At 42.3% G+C, this 20,861-nt stretch overlaps 1 protein-coding gene across 3 annotated transcripts in view; it reads left to right on the plus strand.

The window, feature by feature from the left end:
• LOC112229482 (neurabin-1) overlaps window positions 1–20,861 on the plus strand; it is a 106,617-nt gene that overhangs the window by 28,907 nt on the left and 56,849 nt on the right. For all 3 annotated transcript variants that reach the window (XM_042310429.1, XM_024395347.2, XM_024395348.2), the window contains exon 3: window positions 19,525–19,657. In XM_042310429.1, coding sequence (XP_042166363.1) covers window positions 19,525–19,657 — 133 coding nt within the window. The remainder of the gene's footprint in view (window positions 1–19,524; window positions 19,658–20,861) is intronic.

Below are 20,861 nucleotides of genomic sequence, written 5' to 3' on the forward strand. Positions count from 1 at the left end.
TGCTGCTGCCAAGGGATGAGCTGTAGGTGTACCTACCAAAAGAGTCCCCTCCCAGCCTACCATTGACTATGTACAGACCCAGTGTTCGACAGAGCTTCACGAGCTGTACTCCGTTTTTGTTTTTCACTTTGTCATAGTTGTTTCTGCGGGGAGGGAAAGGGCCTGAAAGTGACTAATTCCCCCCTCTAGAATGGAGAAACTCTCTTCATTGAAGTAGGGTGACTCTGAGGGGGGAATGTATGTGGCACAGAGGAAGACGTTTTTATCTGTCAAGATAGTCTCCTTTTTTAACCATGTAAAGAATTCTCCTGTTTTGATCAATTCGATTGAATTAATTAGGTCAGATTTATACCATATTAGCATTCCCCCTGAGTCTCTGCCCTGTTTGATTCCTTTTAATTTAGTGGATGGTATGATTATCTCCCTATAACCTTTTTATTTTATTTTTTATTTCACCTTTATTAAACCAGGTAGGCTAGTTGAGAACAAGTTCTCATTTACAACTGCGACCTGGCCAAGATAAAGCAAAGCAGTGTGAACAGACAACAACACAAAGTTACACATGGAGTAAACAATAAACAAGTCAATAACACAGTAGAAAAAATAAAAAAAAGAGTCTATATACATTGTGTGCAAAAGGCATGAGGAGGTAGGCGAATAATTACAATTTAGCAGATTAACACTGGAGTGATAAATGATCAAATGGTCATGTGCAGGTAGAGATACTGGTGTGCAAAAGAGCAGAAAAGTAAATAGATAAAAACAGTATGGGGATGAGGTAGGTAAATTGGGTGGGCTATTTACTGATGGACTATGTACAGCTGCAGCAATCGGTTAGCTGCTCAGATAGCAGATGTTTGAAGTTGGTGAGGGAGATAAAAGTCTCCAACTTCAGCAATTTTTGCAATTCGTTCCAGTCACAGGCAGCAGAGAACTGAAAGGAAAGGCGGCCAAATGAGGTGTTGGCTTTAGGGATGGTCAGTGAGATACACCTGCTGGAGCGCGTGCTACGGGTGGGTGTTGCCATCGTGACCAGTGAACATGAGATAAGGCGGAGCTTTACCTAGCATGGACTTGTAGATGACCTGGAGCCAGTGGGTTTGGCGACGAATATGTAGCGAGGACCAGCCGACTAGAGCATACAGGTCGCAGTGGTGGGTGGTATAAGGTGCTTTAGTAACAAAAAGATGGCACTGTGATAAACTGCATCCAGTTTGCTGAGTAGAGTATTGGAAGCTATTTCGTAGATGACATCGCCGAAATCGAGGATCGGTAGGATAGTCAGTTTTACTAGGGTAAGTTTGGCGGCGTGAGTGAAGGAGGCTTTGTTGCGGAATAGAAAGCTGACTCTAGATTTGATTTTAGATTGGAGATGTTTGATATGAGTCTGGAAGGAGAGTTTACAGTCTAGCCAGACACCTAGGTACTTATAGATGTCCACATATTCTAGGTCAGAACCATCCAGGGTGGTGATGCTAGTCGGGCGTGCGGGTGCAGGCAGCAAACGGTTGAAAAGCATGCATTTGGTTTTACTAGCGTTTAAGAGCAGTTGGAGGCCACGGAAGGAGTGTTGTATGGCATTGAAGCTCGTTTGGAGGTTAGATAGCACAGTGTCCAAGGAAGGGCCAGAAGTATACAGAATGGTGTCATCTGCGTAGAGGTGGATCAGAGACTCACCAGCAGCAAGAGCAACATCATTGATATATACAGAGAAAAGAGTCGGCCCGAGAATTGAACCCTTTGGCACCCCAATAGAGACTGCCAGAGGACCGGACAACATGCCCTCCGATTTGACACACTGAACTCTGTCTGCAAAGTAGTTGGTCAACCAGGCAAGGCAGTCATTAGAAAAACCGAGGCTACTGAGTCTGCCGATAAGAATATGGTGATTGACAGAGTCGAAAGCCTTGGCCAGGTCGATGAAGACGGCTGCACAGTACTGTCTTTTATCAACCTAGTGGACAGCCAGTGGAAACACTGCACCATGTTTCCTGTAGTACTACAATATCAACATCATCAATTTCTTTCAGGAAGTCTGGGTTTCTGCTTTTTAGTCCAAAAGCAGAGGACTTCAACCCTTGTAAATTCCAACATGCAAAGTAAAAATATTTCATCACACTTTTTTTTTCTTTCTATACCTTCAAAATGAGACAAACACTCACAATCCAACAAGAACTATTAAAATAGGATTTTTCAATTAAAGTAAACTCTTATTATGCAACTGTGATTTGTTTATCATTTAAGATTTGTGTCATGCCACTTGGGTGGGTGTAGTGTGAGGATGGTGGAGTTCTTGTGCTCATCTTACCTGGACCCTCGGCCTATCACATGTGAGCATAGTAGACTCAGCATTTGTTTAATGTCACTCATTTGGTTGGTGGGGGCTGGGCCAGTTGCTCCTCTCACAGCCTGTGTGTAGCTCTGCCTGCTGGGCTGTGGATCCTCCAAGTGTGGGTCTGCGGTGGGGGGCAGGGGGGTGGGAGGCCTCGTCTGGGTGGCTCTGAAGCTGGGCTGGGGTGGTCAGTGCTGCGCTGGCTGTGGTGGGCATTGAGGTTGGTGGTGCTGTGGTCGTGGCTGGGGGGTCCAGGTTGCTGGTCCGGGGTGTTGTCTCAGTGATCTCGGCGGGGTGGAGATTGCTGCGCTGTTCCTGGGTGGAGAGGTTGGACTGCGGTTGAAAGCGACGTCCTTGAGAGTCTTGGCAAGAATGGGGACTGTCTCCCTGTACAAGTGAACATGGTCATAGAGACAGTCCAGATCGATGGTGGGCCAGGTGTACATTGGGTCGCAGGGCACAGTCCCGGGAGAGGCTGCCGTTTATTCTTTGGATTGTGGCAGGGTGGAAGTCCTTCCTCTGTAAAAGGGTTGACACCACGATTCTTGATTTGGGGAAGATTGCGGAGGCCTTCTCAATCACTCCCTGGAGGGAAGTCGCCACCCTCTCCTGCTGAGCACGCAGGTCGTTGCTTCCGGTGTGTATGATTATGTGGCTTGGCGACCCGAGATGGGCCATATCAAGCAGCTCCATGGCACTCTGCGTTGTTGGGCACCACACCTTTCTCGTTTTGTGTCTAGGGAAAAGTTTCTTCTCCTGAACAAACTCTTTCTCTCTCTCTCTTGCTCTCAGACATGTATAGTTACTGTTTGTCTGTCTCACTCACTCTCTCTCACTCTCTCTCTCTCTCTCTCCCTCTCTCTCTCTCTCTCTCTCTCTCTCTCTCTCTCTCTCTTGCTTTCAGACATGTATAGTTACTGTTTGTCTCTCTCTCTCTCTCTATCTCTCTCATTTCAATTCAATGCAAGGTGTCACGTTCTGACCTTAATTTTTTTGTTATGTCTTTGTTGTGGTATGGTCAGGGCGTGAGTTGGGTGGGTAGTCTATGTTCTTTTTTCTATGTTGTGGTTTTGTGTTTGGCCTGGTATGGTTCTCAATCAGAGGCAGGTGTCGTTCGTTGTCTCTGATTGAGAATCATACTTAGGTAGCCTTTTCCCACCTGTGTGGAGTGGGTTATTGTTTTCTGTTATGTGTATGTCACCTTACAGAACTGTTTTGGTTCGTTCTCCTTTGTTATTTTGTTTAGTGTTCTCTGTTAGATAAATATAATGATGAACACTTACCACGCTGCGCTTTGGTCCTCACTTCATTCCAATGACGAGCGTTACACAATGGGCTTTATTGGCATGGGAAACATGTGTTAACATTGCCAAAGCAAATGAGGTAGATAATATACAAAAATGAAATAATCAATAAAATTAACAGTAAACATAACATTTCAAAACAATGAAGACATTACAAATGTCATTATGTATATATACAGTGTTGTAACAATGTACAAATGGTTAAAGTACACAAGGGAAAATAGATAAGCATAAATATGGGTTGTATTTACAATGGTGTTTGTTCTTCACTGGTGGCCCTTTTCTTGTGGCAACAGGTCACAAATGGCGTGATGGCGCACTGTGGTATTTCACCCAGTAGATATGGGAGTTTATCAAAATTGGATTTGTTTTCAAATTTTTTGTGGATCTGTGTAATCTGAGGGAAATATGTTTCTCTAATATGGTCATACATTGGGCAGGAGGTTAGGAAATGCAGCTCAGTTTCCACCTCGTTTTGTGGGCAGTGAGCACATAGCCTGTCTTCTCTTGAGAGCCATGTCTGTCTACGGCGGCCTTTCTCAATAGCAAGGCTATGCTCACTAAGTCTGTACATAGTCAAAGCTTTCCTTAAGTTTGGGTCAGTCACAGTGGTCAGGTATTCTGCCGCTGTGTACTCTCTGTGTAGGGCCAAATAGCATTCTAGTTTGCTCTGTTTTTTTATAATTCTTTCCAATGTGTCAAGTAATTATCTTTTTGTTTTCTCATGATTTGGTTGGGTCTAATTGTGCTGATGTCCTGGGGCTCTGTAGGGTGTGTTTGTGTTTGTGAACAGAGCCCCAGGACCAGCTTGCTTAGTTAAGGGACTCTTCTCCAGGTTCATCTCTCTGTAGGTGATGGCTTTGTTATGGAAGGTTTGGGAATCGCTTCCTTTTAGGTGGTTGTAGAATTTAACATCTCTTTTCTGGATTTTGATAATTAGTGGGTATCGGCCTAATTCTGCTCTGCATGCATTATTTGGTGTTCTATGTTGTACACGGAGGATATTTTTGCAGAATTCTGCATGCAGAGTCTCAATTTGGTTTTTGTCCCATTTTGTGAAGTCTTGGTTGGTGAGCGGACCCCAGACCTCACAACCATAAAGGGCAATGGGCTCTATGACCGATTCAAGTATTTTTAGCCAGATCCTAATTGATATGTTGAAATGTATGTTCCTTTTGATGGCATAGAAGGCCCTTCTTGCCTTGTCTCTCAGATCGTTCACAGCTTTGTGGAAGTTACCTGTGGCACTGATGTTTAGGCCAAGGTATGTATAGTTTTTTTGTGTGCTCTAGGGCAACAGTGTCTAGATGGAATTTGTATTTGTGGTCCTGGGGACTGGACCTTTTTTGGAACACCATTATTTTGGTCTTACTGAGATTTACTGTCAGGGCCCAGGTCTGACAGAATCTGTGCAGAAGATCTAGGTGCTGCTGTAGGCCCTCCTTGGTTGGTGACAGAAGCACCAGATCATCAGCAAACAGTAGACATTTGACTTCGGATTCTAGTAGGGTGAGGCCGGGTACTGCCAACTTTTCTAGTGCCCGCGCCAAATCTCTCTCTCTCAGACACGTATAGTTACTGTTTGTAATGCAGTGTCCCCTGAGCCGCCCTCCTTCTCATCACTAGTCAGCAGTAGCTGTGGTGGCGCTGTGTGTGTGTGTGTGTTAGTTGTAGTGTGTGTGTGTGTGTGTGTGGTGTGTATGTGTGGTGTGTGTGCATAGCCACAGGTAGCTGTAATGGAATGCTAATGTGCTGAGCTGAACTTGTCTCTGCAGTGTTACTACACAACAGAACAGACAGGGACATGGTGCGTTGCGTTGCCATGGCTAATCTGCTACTGCAAGGCCTTCTGGGTGTGTGCCGTGGCCCTCTCCTCTCTCTTGGGAGACTGGTAAGGGGCTCTGTCCCAAATGGCACCCTATTCCCTTTATAGTGCACTACGTTTGACCCATAAGGCTTTGGTCAAAAGTAGTGGACTATATAGGGAATAGGGTGCAATGGGCCTTGGTCAGAAGTAGTTCTGTATAAAGGGAATAGGGGGCCATTTGGGTCATGACCTCAGTCTGGTCTGGGTCTAACCTGGGTCTGGTCTGGATCTGGTCTGGGTCTAACCTGAGTCTGCTCTGGATCTAGTCTTGGTCTAACCTGGGTCTGGTCTGGGTCTAACCTGGCAGGATCCACCCGTCTTCTGGCTGGGTGGTTAGTTGGCACTGTGTGGTCTCTGGCACCGCCACACCAAAGGGCCATTTAATGCGATCAGCCGCGGTTGGACGGGCTGCGAGCGCCATGCAATGCCATCTTGGGCAACGACTCAAATGGCCCCAGAGTGAACAGAACAGAACAGAACCTCTCCTCCCTCTCTCCCTCTTCCATCTGATAACCCATCCTTCCTTCTTTCCCTCCTCCTTTTCATCCCTCCCTTGCTGCTTAGCGCCCCCCAGGCTAATCCCTCGACTGTGCCCTGGAGAAAAGGCAGTTTGACACAATTTGACTAAGAGGCTGTCGGCCTGGTCCCCTGTAGATGAATACTGAGCAGGCGAGACTCCAACACCCAATCTCTCTCTCTCTCTCTCTCTCTCTCTTTCTCTTTCTCTTTCTCTTTCTCTCTCTCTTTCTCTTTCTCTTTCTCTTTCTCTTTCTCTTTCTCTTTCTCTGTTACTGGAATGAGATGAGATGAGAAGTGGACGGTGAATAGTGGGATCAAAATCACATGCGCTGAATACAACAGGTGTAGACCTTACAGTGAAATGCTGACTTACGAGCCCCTAACCGACAGTGCAGTTTCAAAAAATACGGATAAGAATAAGAGATAAAAGTAACAAGTAATTAAAGAGCAGCAGTAAAATAACAATAGAGAGACTATATACAGATACCGAGTCAATGTGCGGGGGCACCGGTTAGTTGAGGTAGTATGTACATGTAGCAGTGGTGTAAAGAGGGGGGGGCACGGCAAATAGTCTGGGTAGCCATTTGACTAGATGTTCAGGAGTCTTATGGCTTAGAAGCCTCTTGGCCTTAGACTTGGTCGCTCCGGTACCGCTTGCCGTGCGGAAGCAGAGAGAACAGTGTATGACTAGGGTGGCTGGAGTCATTGGCAAATTTTAGGGCCTTCCTCTGACACCGCCTGGATGGCAGGAAGCTTGGCCTCAGTGATGTACTGGGGCCAGTGATGTACTGGGGCCAGTGATGTACTGGGGCCAGTGATGTACTTGTGTGTGTGTGTGTGTCATCGTTCAGCCACGACTCCGTGAAGCATAAGATGTTACAGTTTTTAATGTCCCGTTGGTAGGTAGTTTAATCTTCCGCGTAACTCTGCGATGTTATTGTCCAAAGATTGCACGTTTGCAACTAGAATGGAGGCAAGTGGGGGTTTATTCGATCGCCTACGACTTCTCGGCCTCTCTTTTTCCGCCTCTTCTTCAACCAGATCACAGGGATTGGGGTCTGTTCCCGAGGAAGCAGTGTATCCTTCGTGTCGGGCTCATCAGAGTCGTGAAAGGGAAAAAAGGATTCTGCCAGTCTGTGGTGAGTAATCGCAGTCCTGATGTCTAGAAGTTATTTTCGGTCATAAGAGACGGTAGTGGCAACATTATGTACAAAATAAGTAAAAAAACGAGTTACAAAAAATGCAAATAAATGAACAAAAAAACACAATTGGCTGGGGGCATGTAATACGTCTGCCATCTTCTCCGGCGCCATCTTAAATCAGAGGCGATGGGGAGATTGTGATGGAGGTGTTATTTGTCCTACAAGCCCCATCTCTATCCAGTAGAGTAACATCATTCCTCCTTAAACAGACACACATAGGTAAATACACACACATCTGCATACACTCACACACCAGTAGAAGAAGTGAGCTGGGATATGAGAATCATAAAGAGATGGAGGTTCCATGAGCAGCAGATGAAATGTAATTTCCAATATGAAAAGCCATCCTCCAACAACCCTGGACTTTCAGGTAGAACAGAACAGCACTGTGAACTTACATCCCAACAGCAGCAGTAGTAACAGCTATAGGTCTGCAATAGGACGTCTGCAAGAGGACGTGGCCTTGAACATCCCATTTTGATTCCTCTCTACACTCTTAGAAAAAAAGGTGCTATCTAGAACCTTAAAGGTTCTTCGGCTGTCCCCATAGGAGAACCCTTTGAAGAACCCTTTATGGTTGCAGGTAGAACCTTTTTTGTTTCAGGTAGAACCCTTTTGGGTTCCATGAAGAACCATTTCTACAGAGGGTTCTACATTGTACCCAAAAGGGTTCTACCTGGAGCCAAAAAGGGTTCTACCTGGGACCTAAAAAGGCTCTCCTATGGGAACAGTGGAAGAAAAACTTTTGGAATCCCTTTTTTCTAAGAGTGTACACTATTACAGAATACAGGCTAGCTTTATCTGGGGTAAAAGAAGGCTGGTTTATGAGGGAAACTTGGAAAGACAAAAGCGCTGTGCTGCATTGTGTTGTGTGGGGTGTCGCCTGACAGCTCTGTTGACTGGAGAATCCTGTGTTTGGATGAGAGATGGATAGCAGTGAGAGAGTGGAGGAAGAGGAAGCCGGACTGATAGAGCAAGAGAAGATGAAGAGAGAAACAATGAGAAAGGGAGCCATGCTGTTTCTGTTTTCCATCAACCATCAACACACACACTCGCACGCACGCACACACACACACACACACACACACACACACACACACACACACACACACACACACACACACACACACACACACACACACACAATGAGCTCTGAGAGGCTTGTCTTGTTGAGGAGTAGTGAAAGTGTCTGAGTTTTTGTACAGATCCAATGATAGAGCACATAACTATAATTGTACCTGTTTGTCGCTCTTAAGTGTGATCATTATTTCCCCATAGGTCCTTTTCAAATAAAGCAGCATGGGTTGTCCTTGAAAGTGTGTGGGTCAGGGCAGACACCTGTCTTACGACCAGGACATAGACTTAGAAGTGATTACAGTTTTATTATGTAGAAAAAATATAGCATTTACAGTATGTAGGTCTTTTATAGGGGTTGACCAAGGGGCAAAGAGAGAGAGCCTCAACTCTCTGTCCTTGTCTTGTGTTAATATTGTTCTTTATGTAGCTGTTGTTTTTAACAACTGTTTCATGTAGAGTACCAGTCAAACGTTTAGACACACCTACTCATTCAAGGGTTTTTCTTCATTCGATTCTATTTTCTACATTGTACAATAATAGTGAAGACGTCAAAACTATGAAATAACACATGGAATCATGTAGTAACCAAAAAAGTGTTAAACAAATCAAAATATATTTTATATGCGTGCACACACACACACAAAGTTCCTCTCGCTCTCTCTCTCCCTGCCACTTTTTTCACCGCTTTTGTGCTTTCTGCTGTCTCACGCTCTCTCTGCCTGCCCATCCCTTTCTCTCTTTAACTCCATCCATTTCTCTTTCTATGGTATATTATATCTCTCGCTGGTCTGCCTTATCCTAGGTCCCATGGACATAGTGCCTCTACTGTATGGCATCTTATTGTGCTAGTCCTCATGGACCTGTCAAAGCTTTGTCAAATACACAGCAAGCTGAGCAGGAGTTTATTAGGCTGAAAACAACAGGACACATTCAGGTTTGGCCATGTTTCATATCCCAATGATACACTGCTGTGCTCTGGCCTGGCCTCTGTCAAGGTTAAACAACAACAATCTCACTCTACATTTATCGCTCTCTAGCTCTTTTGCTTCCAACTCCTCTCTCCTTTTGATCTCTTTCTCTATTTCTCTCCCTCTCTCCTTCTCCCTCTCTGTTCCTCATATCTCCCTCTTTGTTCCCCCCTCCTCTTCTGCCTCTAGTTATGTTGATGTTTTTCCATCCTCTCTCTTCCCACCTGTCCTTTCCCACTCCCTCTCTCTCCCTCCCTCTATCCCGCCTTCTCACTCCCTCTCCCTCCCTTCTACCGTGCCCTAGTCAGGTTGATGTGTGAATACAGAGGGTGACTGTGGAGAGGCGTTGTTACTGCCAGTCAGCTGTCCTGGCGTCTGACCAGTGGCGTGACCGTACACTTTAATAATGCAAGGCTGTTGATCACTCTAAATGATTGATGATGGAGAGGTCTCAGTGATAACACACACCGCAGAACACAACGCTACTCATAGTATCACTCAACTTTTTTCTCTCTCTCATGTTTTCATCCTCTTTTAAACGCTTTCCGCTCCACTCTCTCTTTGGTTTGATATCATCTTGCCAGTGAACTGTTGTGTGTAATGCACTGTAATATAGTCTACTGGACACACATCCAAACATGGCATAAGAGCTGGATAAGAAAGGTATACAGATGTGTCTCACTCTGTCTCTCTATCTCTCTGTGTGGTGTCATCCTGCCAGTCAACCTTTGTGTGGTTGTGTTTATTGGTCTAAAACGATGGAAAGAGTAGCCTATATGTGCACTGGCTGGCCTGATAAACGACGACGATGACACTGCCTATAGGTAGGAGGTCAAAGACCTGGCAGTGTGGTGCCAGAACAACAACTTCTCCCTCAACGTCAGCAAGACAAAAGAGCTGATCGTGGACTACAGGAAACGGAGTAGCCAAGCATGCCCCCATTCAGATCGACGAGGCTGTAGTAGAGCTGGTCGAAAGCTTCAAGTTCCTCGGTGTCCACATCACTAAGGATCTATCATGGTCCACACACACCAACACAGTCGTGAAAAAGGCACGACAATGCCTCTTCCCCTTCAGGAGGCTGAAAAGATTTGGCATGGGCCCTCAGATCCTCAAGAACTTCTACAGCTGCACCATTAAGAGCATCTTGACTGGCTGCATCACCGCTTGATGTGGCAACTGCTTGGCATCCAACCAAAAAGCGCTACAGAGGGTAGTGCGCACGGCCCAGTACATCACTGGGGCTGAGCTCCCTGCCATCCAGGACTTCTATAGCAGGCAGTGTCAGAGGTGTCAGATTACCCCAAAAATTACTCCAGCCACCCAAGTCACAGACTGTTCTCTCTGCTACAGCACTGCAAGCAGTACCGATGCACCAAGTCTGTAACCAACAGGACCCTGAACAGCTTCTAACCCCAATGCATAACACTGCTAAATAGTTTGTTTAATAGTTAATCAAATAGCTTCCCGTACTGTCTGCATTGACCCTTTTTTACTGATTTGACTCATCACATACGCTGTTGCTACTGTTTATTATCTATCCTGTTGCCTAGTCACTTTGTTCCTAGTAATATGTACATATCTACCTCATTACCTCGTACCTCAGCACATCGACTCGGTACAGGTAACTCGTGTATATAGCCATGTTATTACCTCGTACCTCAGCACATCGACTCGGTACAGGTACCTCGTGTATATAGCCAAGTTATTACCTCGTACCTCAGCACATCGACTCGGTACAGGTACCTCGTGTATATAGCCAAGTTATTACCTCGTACCCCAGCACATCGACTCGGTACAGGTACCTCGTGTATATAGCCAAGTTATTACCTCGTACCCCAGCACATCGACTCGGTACAGGTACCTCGTGTATATAGCCAAGTTATTACCTCGTACCCCAGCACATCGACTCGGTACAGGTACCTCATGTATATAGCCAAGTTATTACCTCGTACCCCAGCACATCGACTCGGTACAGGTACCTCGTGTATATAGCCAAGTTATTGTTTGTCATTGTGTATCTATTATTACATGTTTTACTTTTCTTCTTCTATTATTTCTCTATTTTCTCTCTGCAATGTTTAGAAGGGCCTGTAGGTAGGCATTTCACTGTTATTCTCAACTAGGGCTGTGGCAGTCATGACATTTTGTCAGCTGGTGATTATCAAGCGAATAACTGCCAAGCAAATAACTGCCGGTCTCACAGTAATTGAACTTTAATTAGCATAAACACGTTTAGCATCTCCTTGCTTCCACGCATAGCCTTACAAGCCACTGATGAAGACCTTTGGAGCATCTATATTTTTACATGTCTAATAAATCAGTTTCATACAGCCTACACCATCACAATAAATATGTTATTTATTCTAGACAGGTCTAAAGAAACATGATATAAAGAACATGTATTTCAGAAGAACATAATAGCATACTCTGAGTTGTCCTTATGTTAGGCCCAAATATGGCAATGACATATTGCTGTGGGCTACACTAGTTCACTTAACAGACAAGATTTGCTTAGAATTCCGTGGCATTATATTTTATTATTTTTATAGTATGAAGAAAATTGAACATAGCTTAATGCTTAATAAAATAGAAAGGATATTTTATCCAAACGATTTCAAAGGAAGTGCGCACATGTGGCTATTCTGTGGCTATATGTGGCTATATGTTTTGATGTTCAATACATTCTAAGGCTGCATGATTGGACTCTAAAGAGGATTTGAAAAAAGTAGCAAGCTGCATACACTTCATCAGTCTCTCATTCACAATTTGACAAGCAATTGATAATATTCTCTCCAGGCCTCGAATTTCCCAGCGACACCCCCCTTGTGTGGCCGTAATACCCCCTAAAAAATCCATGCCTTTTGCAGCCAAAGTGACTGTTGTGCCCTTGGGCTGACTATAATAGGCTAATTATAATTCCCTTCTCCCGGCTGACGTGCTCCAAAGCACCTCTCACTCACATGGCTCTCTCAGATGTAGCCAATGCCCATCACGTGATTGGGTCCTTCTCATAGGCATTTCAGCTAAGTAGGCTACAAGTGAATGAAGACAGACACATTGGGGATGCAACTGCACGCATCCCTGTGATGGAATAACCCAGGCGCATATTAAAGATGTTAGAACTGTCCACATTCAGCCTACTTTACTTCAGCCAACAGCACAACTCTAGCATATGTCAATCTACTATGTCCTATAGTACTCTGGGACTGTTGTGGGATGCGATAGATCCGAAATTAATACAAAAACGTTTTAAAGCAACGAGGCTGATCGTTTAGCCTGTAATGTTGATAAACTATTAGGGAATTTCTTGACCTTATACATTATAGCACAGCAATGTGCACATGGCTGTAGGCTATAAGAGCGAATGTTCCAAAATGCAATCAATTAGCGGGGAAACAGTGTTCTTGAAAGTGACGACAAATGTGATTATGCATGTATGGTGCTTTTTTATGGTGAAAATGATCTTCCCTAAACTTTAAACTTACTCGCAGCCTATGTTTGCCATTTAGGCTCTACACCAGTTGTTAAGCAGATTAATGTGCTTCAAGTGAAGCAATGTGCTTAATTTTAGGAAAGTTGATAAATAAATATAGTAGATCTAGCCTGTAGAAAGCTGATGGGATCCTCCTCTTTTTAATAGAGGCCATCAAAACTCTGTTTTCTTACACAATCGCATAGCCTATAAAAATGTAGCGCAACATGATCTCATGGGCACTAATGAAGTGTTTGATTATATTTTCAATTAAATTTGCTTTGATGTCAGAGTGATTAGAGGGACAATAGAGTGCTAAGTACCAGGCATTTAGCAAGTTTGGTAGGCTGCTAATGACCATCAGCAGCATCAGAGCTTGGAGAAGCCTAATTACTGTGACTAAACATTGGACAGGAGCTGTCGATGCAGTCATCATGTTTGTTTGCGTACTGGGAGCAGCAGAGAATGTGTGGACATTACTCTTACTTTAGTCTGTCATAAACTATTTCCTATTTGGTGAGCTGACCTCATATGTATTGTTATGGCCTGTCATGCTCATAGACTATATCTTAGACTTTATCATACTCATAGACCATATCATACTCATAAACTATATCATAGACTATATCATACTCATAGACTATATCATAGACTATATCATACTCATAGACTATATCATAGACTATATCATACGCATAGACTATATCATACTCATAAACTATATCATACTCAGAGACTATATCATAGATTATATCATACTAATAGACTACATCATACTCATAGACTATATCATAGACTATATCATACTCATAGACTATATCATACTCATAGACTATATCATAGATTATATCATACTCATAGACTATATCATACTCATAGACTATATCATAGACTATATCATACTTGTAGACTATATCATACTCATAGACTATATCATACTCATAGACTATATCATAGACTATATAATACTCATAGACTATATCATACTCGTAGATTATATCATAAACTATATCATACTCGTAGACTATATAATACTCATGTATTATATTATACTCATGGACTATATCATAGACTATATCATACTCATAAACTATATCATAGACTATATAAAACTGATAGACTATATCATACTCATAGATTATATCATAGACTATATCATACTCGTAGACTATATCATACTCATAAACTATATCATAGACTATCTAATACTCATATATTATATCATACTCATGGACTATATCATAGACTATATAATACTGATAGACTATATCATAGACTATATTATACTCATAGACTATATTATACTCATAGACTATATCATACTAGCAGACTATATCATACTCATAGACGACATCATACTTACAGACTATATCATACTCATAGACTATATCATACTTACAGACTATATCATACTCATGGACTATATCATACTTACAGACTATATCACACTCATAGACGACATCATACTTACAGACTATATCATACTAGTAGGCTATATCATAGACTATATAATACTCATAGACTATATCATACTTACAGACTATATCATACTCATAGACTATATCATACTTACAGACTATATCATACTCATAGACTATATCATACTAGTAGACTATATCATACTCATGGACTATATCATACTCATAGACTATATCATACTGGTAGGCTATATCATACTCATAGACTATATCATACTTACAGACTATATCATACTCATAGACTATATCATACTTACAGACTATATTATAATCATGGACTATATCATACTAGTAGGCTATATCATAGACTATATAATACTCATAGACTATATCATACTCATGGACTATATCATAGACTATATCATACTCATAAACTATATCATAGACTATATAATACTGATAGACTATATCATAGACTATATCATACTCATAGACTATATTATACTCATAGACTATATCATACTTACAGACTATATCATACTCATAGACTATATCATACTAGTAGACTATATCATACTCATGGACTATATCATACTCATAGACTATATCATACTCATAAACTATATCATACTCAAAAACCAGGGTTCTCCAACTCCAAATATGGCCCGCCATCAATATTACTTGTCCCCTCAAATCCCCTCAAATTAATTTTGAATATTCTTTTCATTAAAAAAATATATAATCCAAGAAAAATCTCAAACCCGAGATGCAAAAACTCCCAAATGCAATTTCCCAATAAGGAAGTTCCCCTACCTAAATAATGCAAAAGTTACATGTTAACTTCATTCATGAAGAGAGAGAATACAGGAGACAGTCATAGGCAGCGGACCATTTTGTGGTGCTGAAATGTAAAGCTGCAGCCACAGTGCAATCAATAGGAGGTGAACAGTGCCTGGTGCTGAAAATATAGCTAACTTGTTATGCAAGTGTTGCACAGCAACAGATGGATAAAACCTATACCAGTCGAGTAATTCATTTCAACAATAATCTTCATTTTAATTTGACTTTACAAATAACAAGAGGGCTTAATTGGAGTCTATTTTTCTGAGCCTAGACCTATATAAAATAACTTAACTGGCTGAGGTAGGCTATGAGGCTTAACAGCATCTTTTACAATAAAAAATATTTGTCCTAATATAAGTGTGATACTTCCATATAGGCCACTAAGTGATTTACTCAATGGGAAAGTTGCATTTCCCCTCGGACACGATCTTGTGGATGTCGCGTGAGATGGATGTGATTTTGAATGCACAGGCAGTCCTCAGATGACTTATGTAAAAAGACAGTTGCTGTCGTCAATCTACACTGCGTTCATAGAGGAAAATGCGGACTCGCAGGTGTAAGTCGATCCAAACATTGTTAGTACATGAAATGCAAGATTCTTTATTGTGCTGTATTTCTCTGAACATGCCACCCAAAACGCACACAAGGACTCGGCAGTCCTGAGTACATCCCTGAGATGACTCGATGTCTGGAATTCAATCAGCTCAGTTTGAATTATGGCCTCATCCAGTGAGGGTATCATTTTCTTAGCACGGGAGGAGACTTCTCCACCTGGGCAGACTGTGAAAGGTTTACATACAAACACAATGGTATCCTTGTGCATGCTGTAGTCTTCAAATCTGGTGGAGAAGTTGTCTGGTCCCTCTGTCTGTCGTTTTTTCAGTGTGCTGAAGTGCAGTAGCCTTCCAGATGGCATGTCCAAATCGGGACAACTCAAGCTTCCTAGTGAAGGCCTTTTTCCACCATGTTTTCCCTCTTCCTTGTAACTGCAGATTTAACCCATTTAAGTGACAGAAGCTGTGTGTGTAGCTTGCAGTTAACGCCTCTGTCTGGGGCAGGAAGGCCACTTTTAAAGTTCCATGCTTAGATTCATAATGATGTCTGAGGTTGAATTATTTGCAAACAGCAACATTTTTTATTGCAAATAAGACACACTGGCTTGGCATTGGGAAACGATGGTAAGATGAACACATATCTCTCTGTACATTCATGATTGATTTTCATTATCCACCTTTCTTTTTGATACTTTTTGGGGGCAACATTTTGTCTTGCTATCAAGCAAAGTATTCTTTGGGGCGGATGGTAGCCTAGTGGTTAGCGCAGCGGACTAGTAACCGAAAGGTTAAATGTTCAAATCCCTGAGTTGACAAGGTAAAAAAAATCTGTGTTTCTTCCCCTGAAAAAGGCAGTTAACCTAGGTTGTCATTGAAAATAAGAATTTGTTCTTAATTGACTTGCCTAGTTAAATAACAATTCTGAACAAATGTTGAAAACAATAGTATAGGCTACATATACCTGTTTTTCCCCATCAATCAATGCACAGAGAAATAGACAAAAAAAAGTAATTGAATGGAGATGTTGATTTTATGAGTGTATTCAGATCGAATTTATTATGTTATTGTCACTGAGTTTATTATGTACTAATCTGATATGTTAAAATGTTACATTTTAGTGTAGGCCAATTAATTGTGCTGATATTATACACTAATTATGTTCTGGCCCGCCGACTATTAGCTCAGATTTTTTTGGCCTAAGGCTAAACCTAGTTGACGAACCCTGTCATAGACTATATCATACTCATAGACTATATCATATTCATAGACTATATCATAGACTATATCATAGACCTCATCATACTCATAGACTATTTCATACTCATAGACTATATCATACTCATAGACTATATCATACTCAGACTATATCATACTCAGACTATATCATACTCATAGACTATATCATTGACTATATCATACTCAGACTATATCATACTCATAGACTACATCATACTCATAGACTGTATCCCACAGGGAATAATATTTTGTGAGACAGACAGACATACTATCACATTTCAGGAATGACCCAGATGCAGACAGTGTCAAAGAAACAAAAGTTTAATTCTAAAACAGTCGGGCAAATGACAGGTCAAAGGGAGGCAGGGGTCAATAATCCAGAGAGGGTGTAAAGGGTCCAGAACGGCAGTCTCAGGGTCAGGGCAGGCAGGTGTCAATAACCCAGAGAGGGTGTAAAGGGTCCAGAACGGCAGTCTCAGGGTCAAGGCAGGCAGGGTCAATAATCCAGAGAGGTGGGTCAGGGTATAGAACGGCAGGCTCAGGGTCAGGGCAGGCAGAACGGTCAAAACCGGGAAGGACTAGAAAACAGGAGAAAGAACCGGCAGGATCAGGGGAACAAATGCTGGTAGGTTTCACAAACAAAACATACTGGCAACAGACAAACAGAGAACACGTGTGTAAATACACAGGGGATAATGGGGAAGATGGGCGGCACCTGAACGGGGGTAGAGACAAGCACAAAGACAGGTGAAACAGATCAGTGTGTGACACAGACAGCATCTTTCTGTTATTGTAGCTTTCTGTTAATGGCTGTCTTCATCAGCCACTTCTGTTCTGTTCTGATGAATGTGTTCTTCACAGATGAGATATTCTGGAATATTAATCATGACATGTTATCATTAATCATGACGCGTTGTCATTCTCCTGATGTTGCTTATTATGGAGAGTCGAAGACTGACACAGAGACACAGACTCGGCTGAATCTGCTAAATCTGACATGTCTTGTCACTGCTTGTCTGCAAACAAATGACAACAATCAGCACACAACACCTGTAACCTGTTCTGCAGAAGCCGGTCCACTTGGATGAAGCCAGGTGTGTGTTCAGTTAGAAATGCATTATGTAGAACAGATATGACTGTCTGTCGTGTTGAATAGGGGATCCTGTGAGGCTATTTCCACTGTTCCTTTCACCTTACTGGTTAACCCTACTGAATACACCATGCCAGGTGTTTGTTAGTTTGTCACCAGGATGGGTGTTGTCAGTGCAGAGCTCAGAGTAGGAATGCTGACCTAGGATCAGTTTAGCCTTTTAGATAATAATGAATAAGATTACATAGGCGGGCACTCCTACTCTGAGAAGCTGTGTGGGCCTAGGTGTGTGTTTGTCAACCGGCTGGGTGTTGGCGGTTCAGAACTGAGCTGACACAGAGACCTTGTATCAGTCTGGGATGTGGTCCGCGGTCAGTGACAGGAGTGCGTGCATCAGCCCCTTCACACCAGAGTGAGCAACAGAATCTCTCAGGCTGAAGGGGAGTGGAAGTGACTGGTAACGTTAGAGAAGATGACCATCACTATGCCCACGCTCAAGGACGAAAACTCTGCCCCTTTTCTCCTCTGTCTCTATGGACCTCATACTCCTCCAGGGTGATGTGTTAGTGCTAATGTAATATATCATATATATAATAATAGTAGAATTAAGCATTAAGGCCCTAGGGGGCATGGTATATGGCCAATATACCACTGCTATGCACTGTTTCACTGCACGACGCAACGAGGAGTGCCTGGATACAGCCATTAGCCGTGGTGTATTGGCCATATACCACAAACCCCTGAGGTACATTATTGCTATCATAAAATGGTTACCAATGTAATAGGAAGAGTAGGAAGAATAAAAATAAATGTTTTGTCATACTCGTGGTTGTAACGGTTCTCTTGTGGTGAAGGAGAGTCGGACCAAAATGCAGCGTGTAGATTTCGATCCATGTTTAATAAACAAACGTAAAACACGAATCAATTATAAACACTACAAAACAAAGAACGTAATGAACGTAACGAAAACCGAAACAGCCTATACTTGTGTAAACTAACACAGAGACAGGAACAAGGACACTAAGGACAATCACCCACAAAACCCAACACAAAACAGGCTACCTAAATATGGTTCCCAATCAGAGACAATGACTAACACCTGCCTCTGATTGAGAACCATATCAGGCCAAACATAGAAATAGACAAACCAGACACACAACATAAAATGCCCACCCAGCTCACGTCCTGACCAACACTAAAACAAGGAAAACACATACGAACGATGGTCAGACCGTGACAGTGGTATACGGTCTGATATACCACGGCTGTCAGCCAATCAGCATTCAACGCTCGAACATGCCGGTTTCTAATAACATATATGACATTAAAGTAGATACACCAGTAGTTATGTAGCCTATACTCCTAAACTCCCTGGTACAACACGGCCAAGCATCAGTATACTGAACTGCACATATCCACCAAAGCTCTATACTGGACTGGATGACAATATCATTTTTATTAACATATTTCAAACACTTGTAGTACCACTCATCTAAAGACATGTGGTCTTGCACAATATACTTATACTACTGTATATGTCTTGTTACCAACTACAAAATATGATTCCCCCAAACATAGCTTGTGTAAAAAGTGTCAACTCAGTGTGGTACCTAACAAGTGTGTTTCTATGTGTCTGCAGGTGTTCAACACCTACTGTAACGAGGACTATGACAGGAGGAATGAGGAGGTGGACCCGGTGGCCTCGTCAGCAGAGTACGAGCTGGAGAAGAGGGTGGAGAAACTGGAGCTGTTCCCTGTAGAGCTGGAGAAAGGTACATAGACCTGGGGCCGATCCCAAATAACCATACCCTCTAAGCACTATCTCTTCACTCTCTACCCCCTACACACTTCATGTACAGTGCTTTCAGAAAGTATTCACACCCCTTGACTTTATTCACAGTTTGTTCAGTTACAGCCTGAATTTAAAATGGATGAAATGTAGATTTTTTTGTCACTGGCCAACACACAACACCCCATAATGTCAAAGTGGAACTGTTTTTAGGCATTTTTACCAAGTAATACAAAATTAAAAGCTAAAATGTCTTCAGTCAGTAAGTATTCAACCCCTTTGTTATGGTACGCCTAAATAAGTTCAGTAGTGGAAATGTGCTTGACAAGTCACATAATAAGTTGCATGGACTTACTCTGTGTGCAATAATAGTATTTAACATGATGTTTTAATGGCTACCTCATCTCTGTACCCCACACATACAATTATCTGTAATGTCCCTCAATCAAGCAGTGAATTTCAAGCACAGATTCAACTACAAAGACCAGGGAGGTTTTCCGATGCCTAGTAACGAAGGGCACCGATTGGTCGATGGGCCAAAAGAAAAAAGCAGACAGCGGCTGTGATAGGAGAAAACTGACGATGGATCAACAACATTGTAGTTACTCCACAATACCAACCTAAATGACAGAGTGAAAAGAAGGAAGCCTGTACATTATTATTTTTCTCCAAAACATGCATCCTGTTTGCAGTAAGGCACTGAAGTAAAACTGCAAAAGATTTGGCAAAGAAATTAACTTCATGGCCTGAATACAAAACGTTATGTTTGGAGCAAATCCGACTCTTCACTAATTACCTCTCTTCATATTTTCAAGCATGGTGGTGGCTGCATCATCTTATGGGTATGCTTGTCATCAGCAAGGACTAGGGAGGTTTTAGGATAAAAATTAATGGAATAGAGCTAAGCACAGGCAAAATCCTAGACAAAAACCTGGTTCAGTCTGCTTTCCACCAGACACTGAGAGACAAATTCACTTTTCAGCAAGACAAAAAACACAAGGTCAAATCTACACTGGAGTTGCTTACCAAGATGACATTCCTAAGTGGCCTAGTTACAGTTTTGACTTAAATCAGCTTGAAAATGTATGTCAAGGCTTGAAAATTACAGTCTGGCAATGATCAACAACCAATTTGAAGAATTTTGTACAATCCAGGTGTGCAAAGCTCTTAGCAACTTACCCACAACT

This window comes from Oncorhynchus tshawytscha, linkage group LG31, assembly GCF_018296145.1.
Source record: "Oncorhynchus tshawytscha isolate Ot180627B linkage group LG31, Otsh_v2.0, whole genome shotgun sequence".
NCBI lineage: Eukaryota > Metazoa > Chordata > Actinopteri > Salmoniformes > Salmonidae > Oncorhynchus > Oncorhynchus tshawytscha.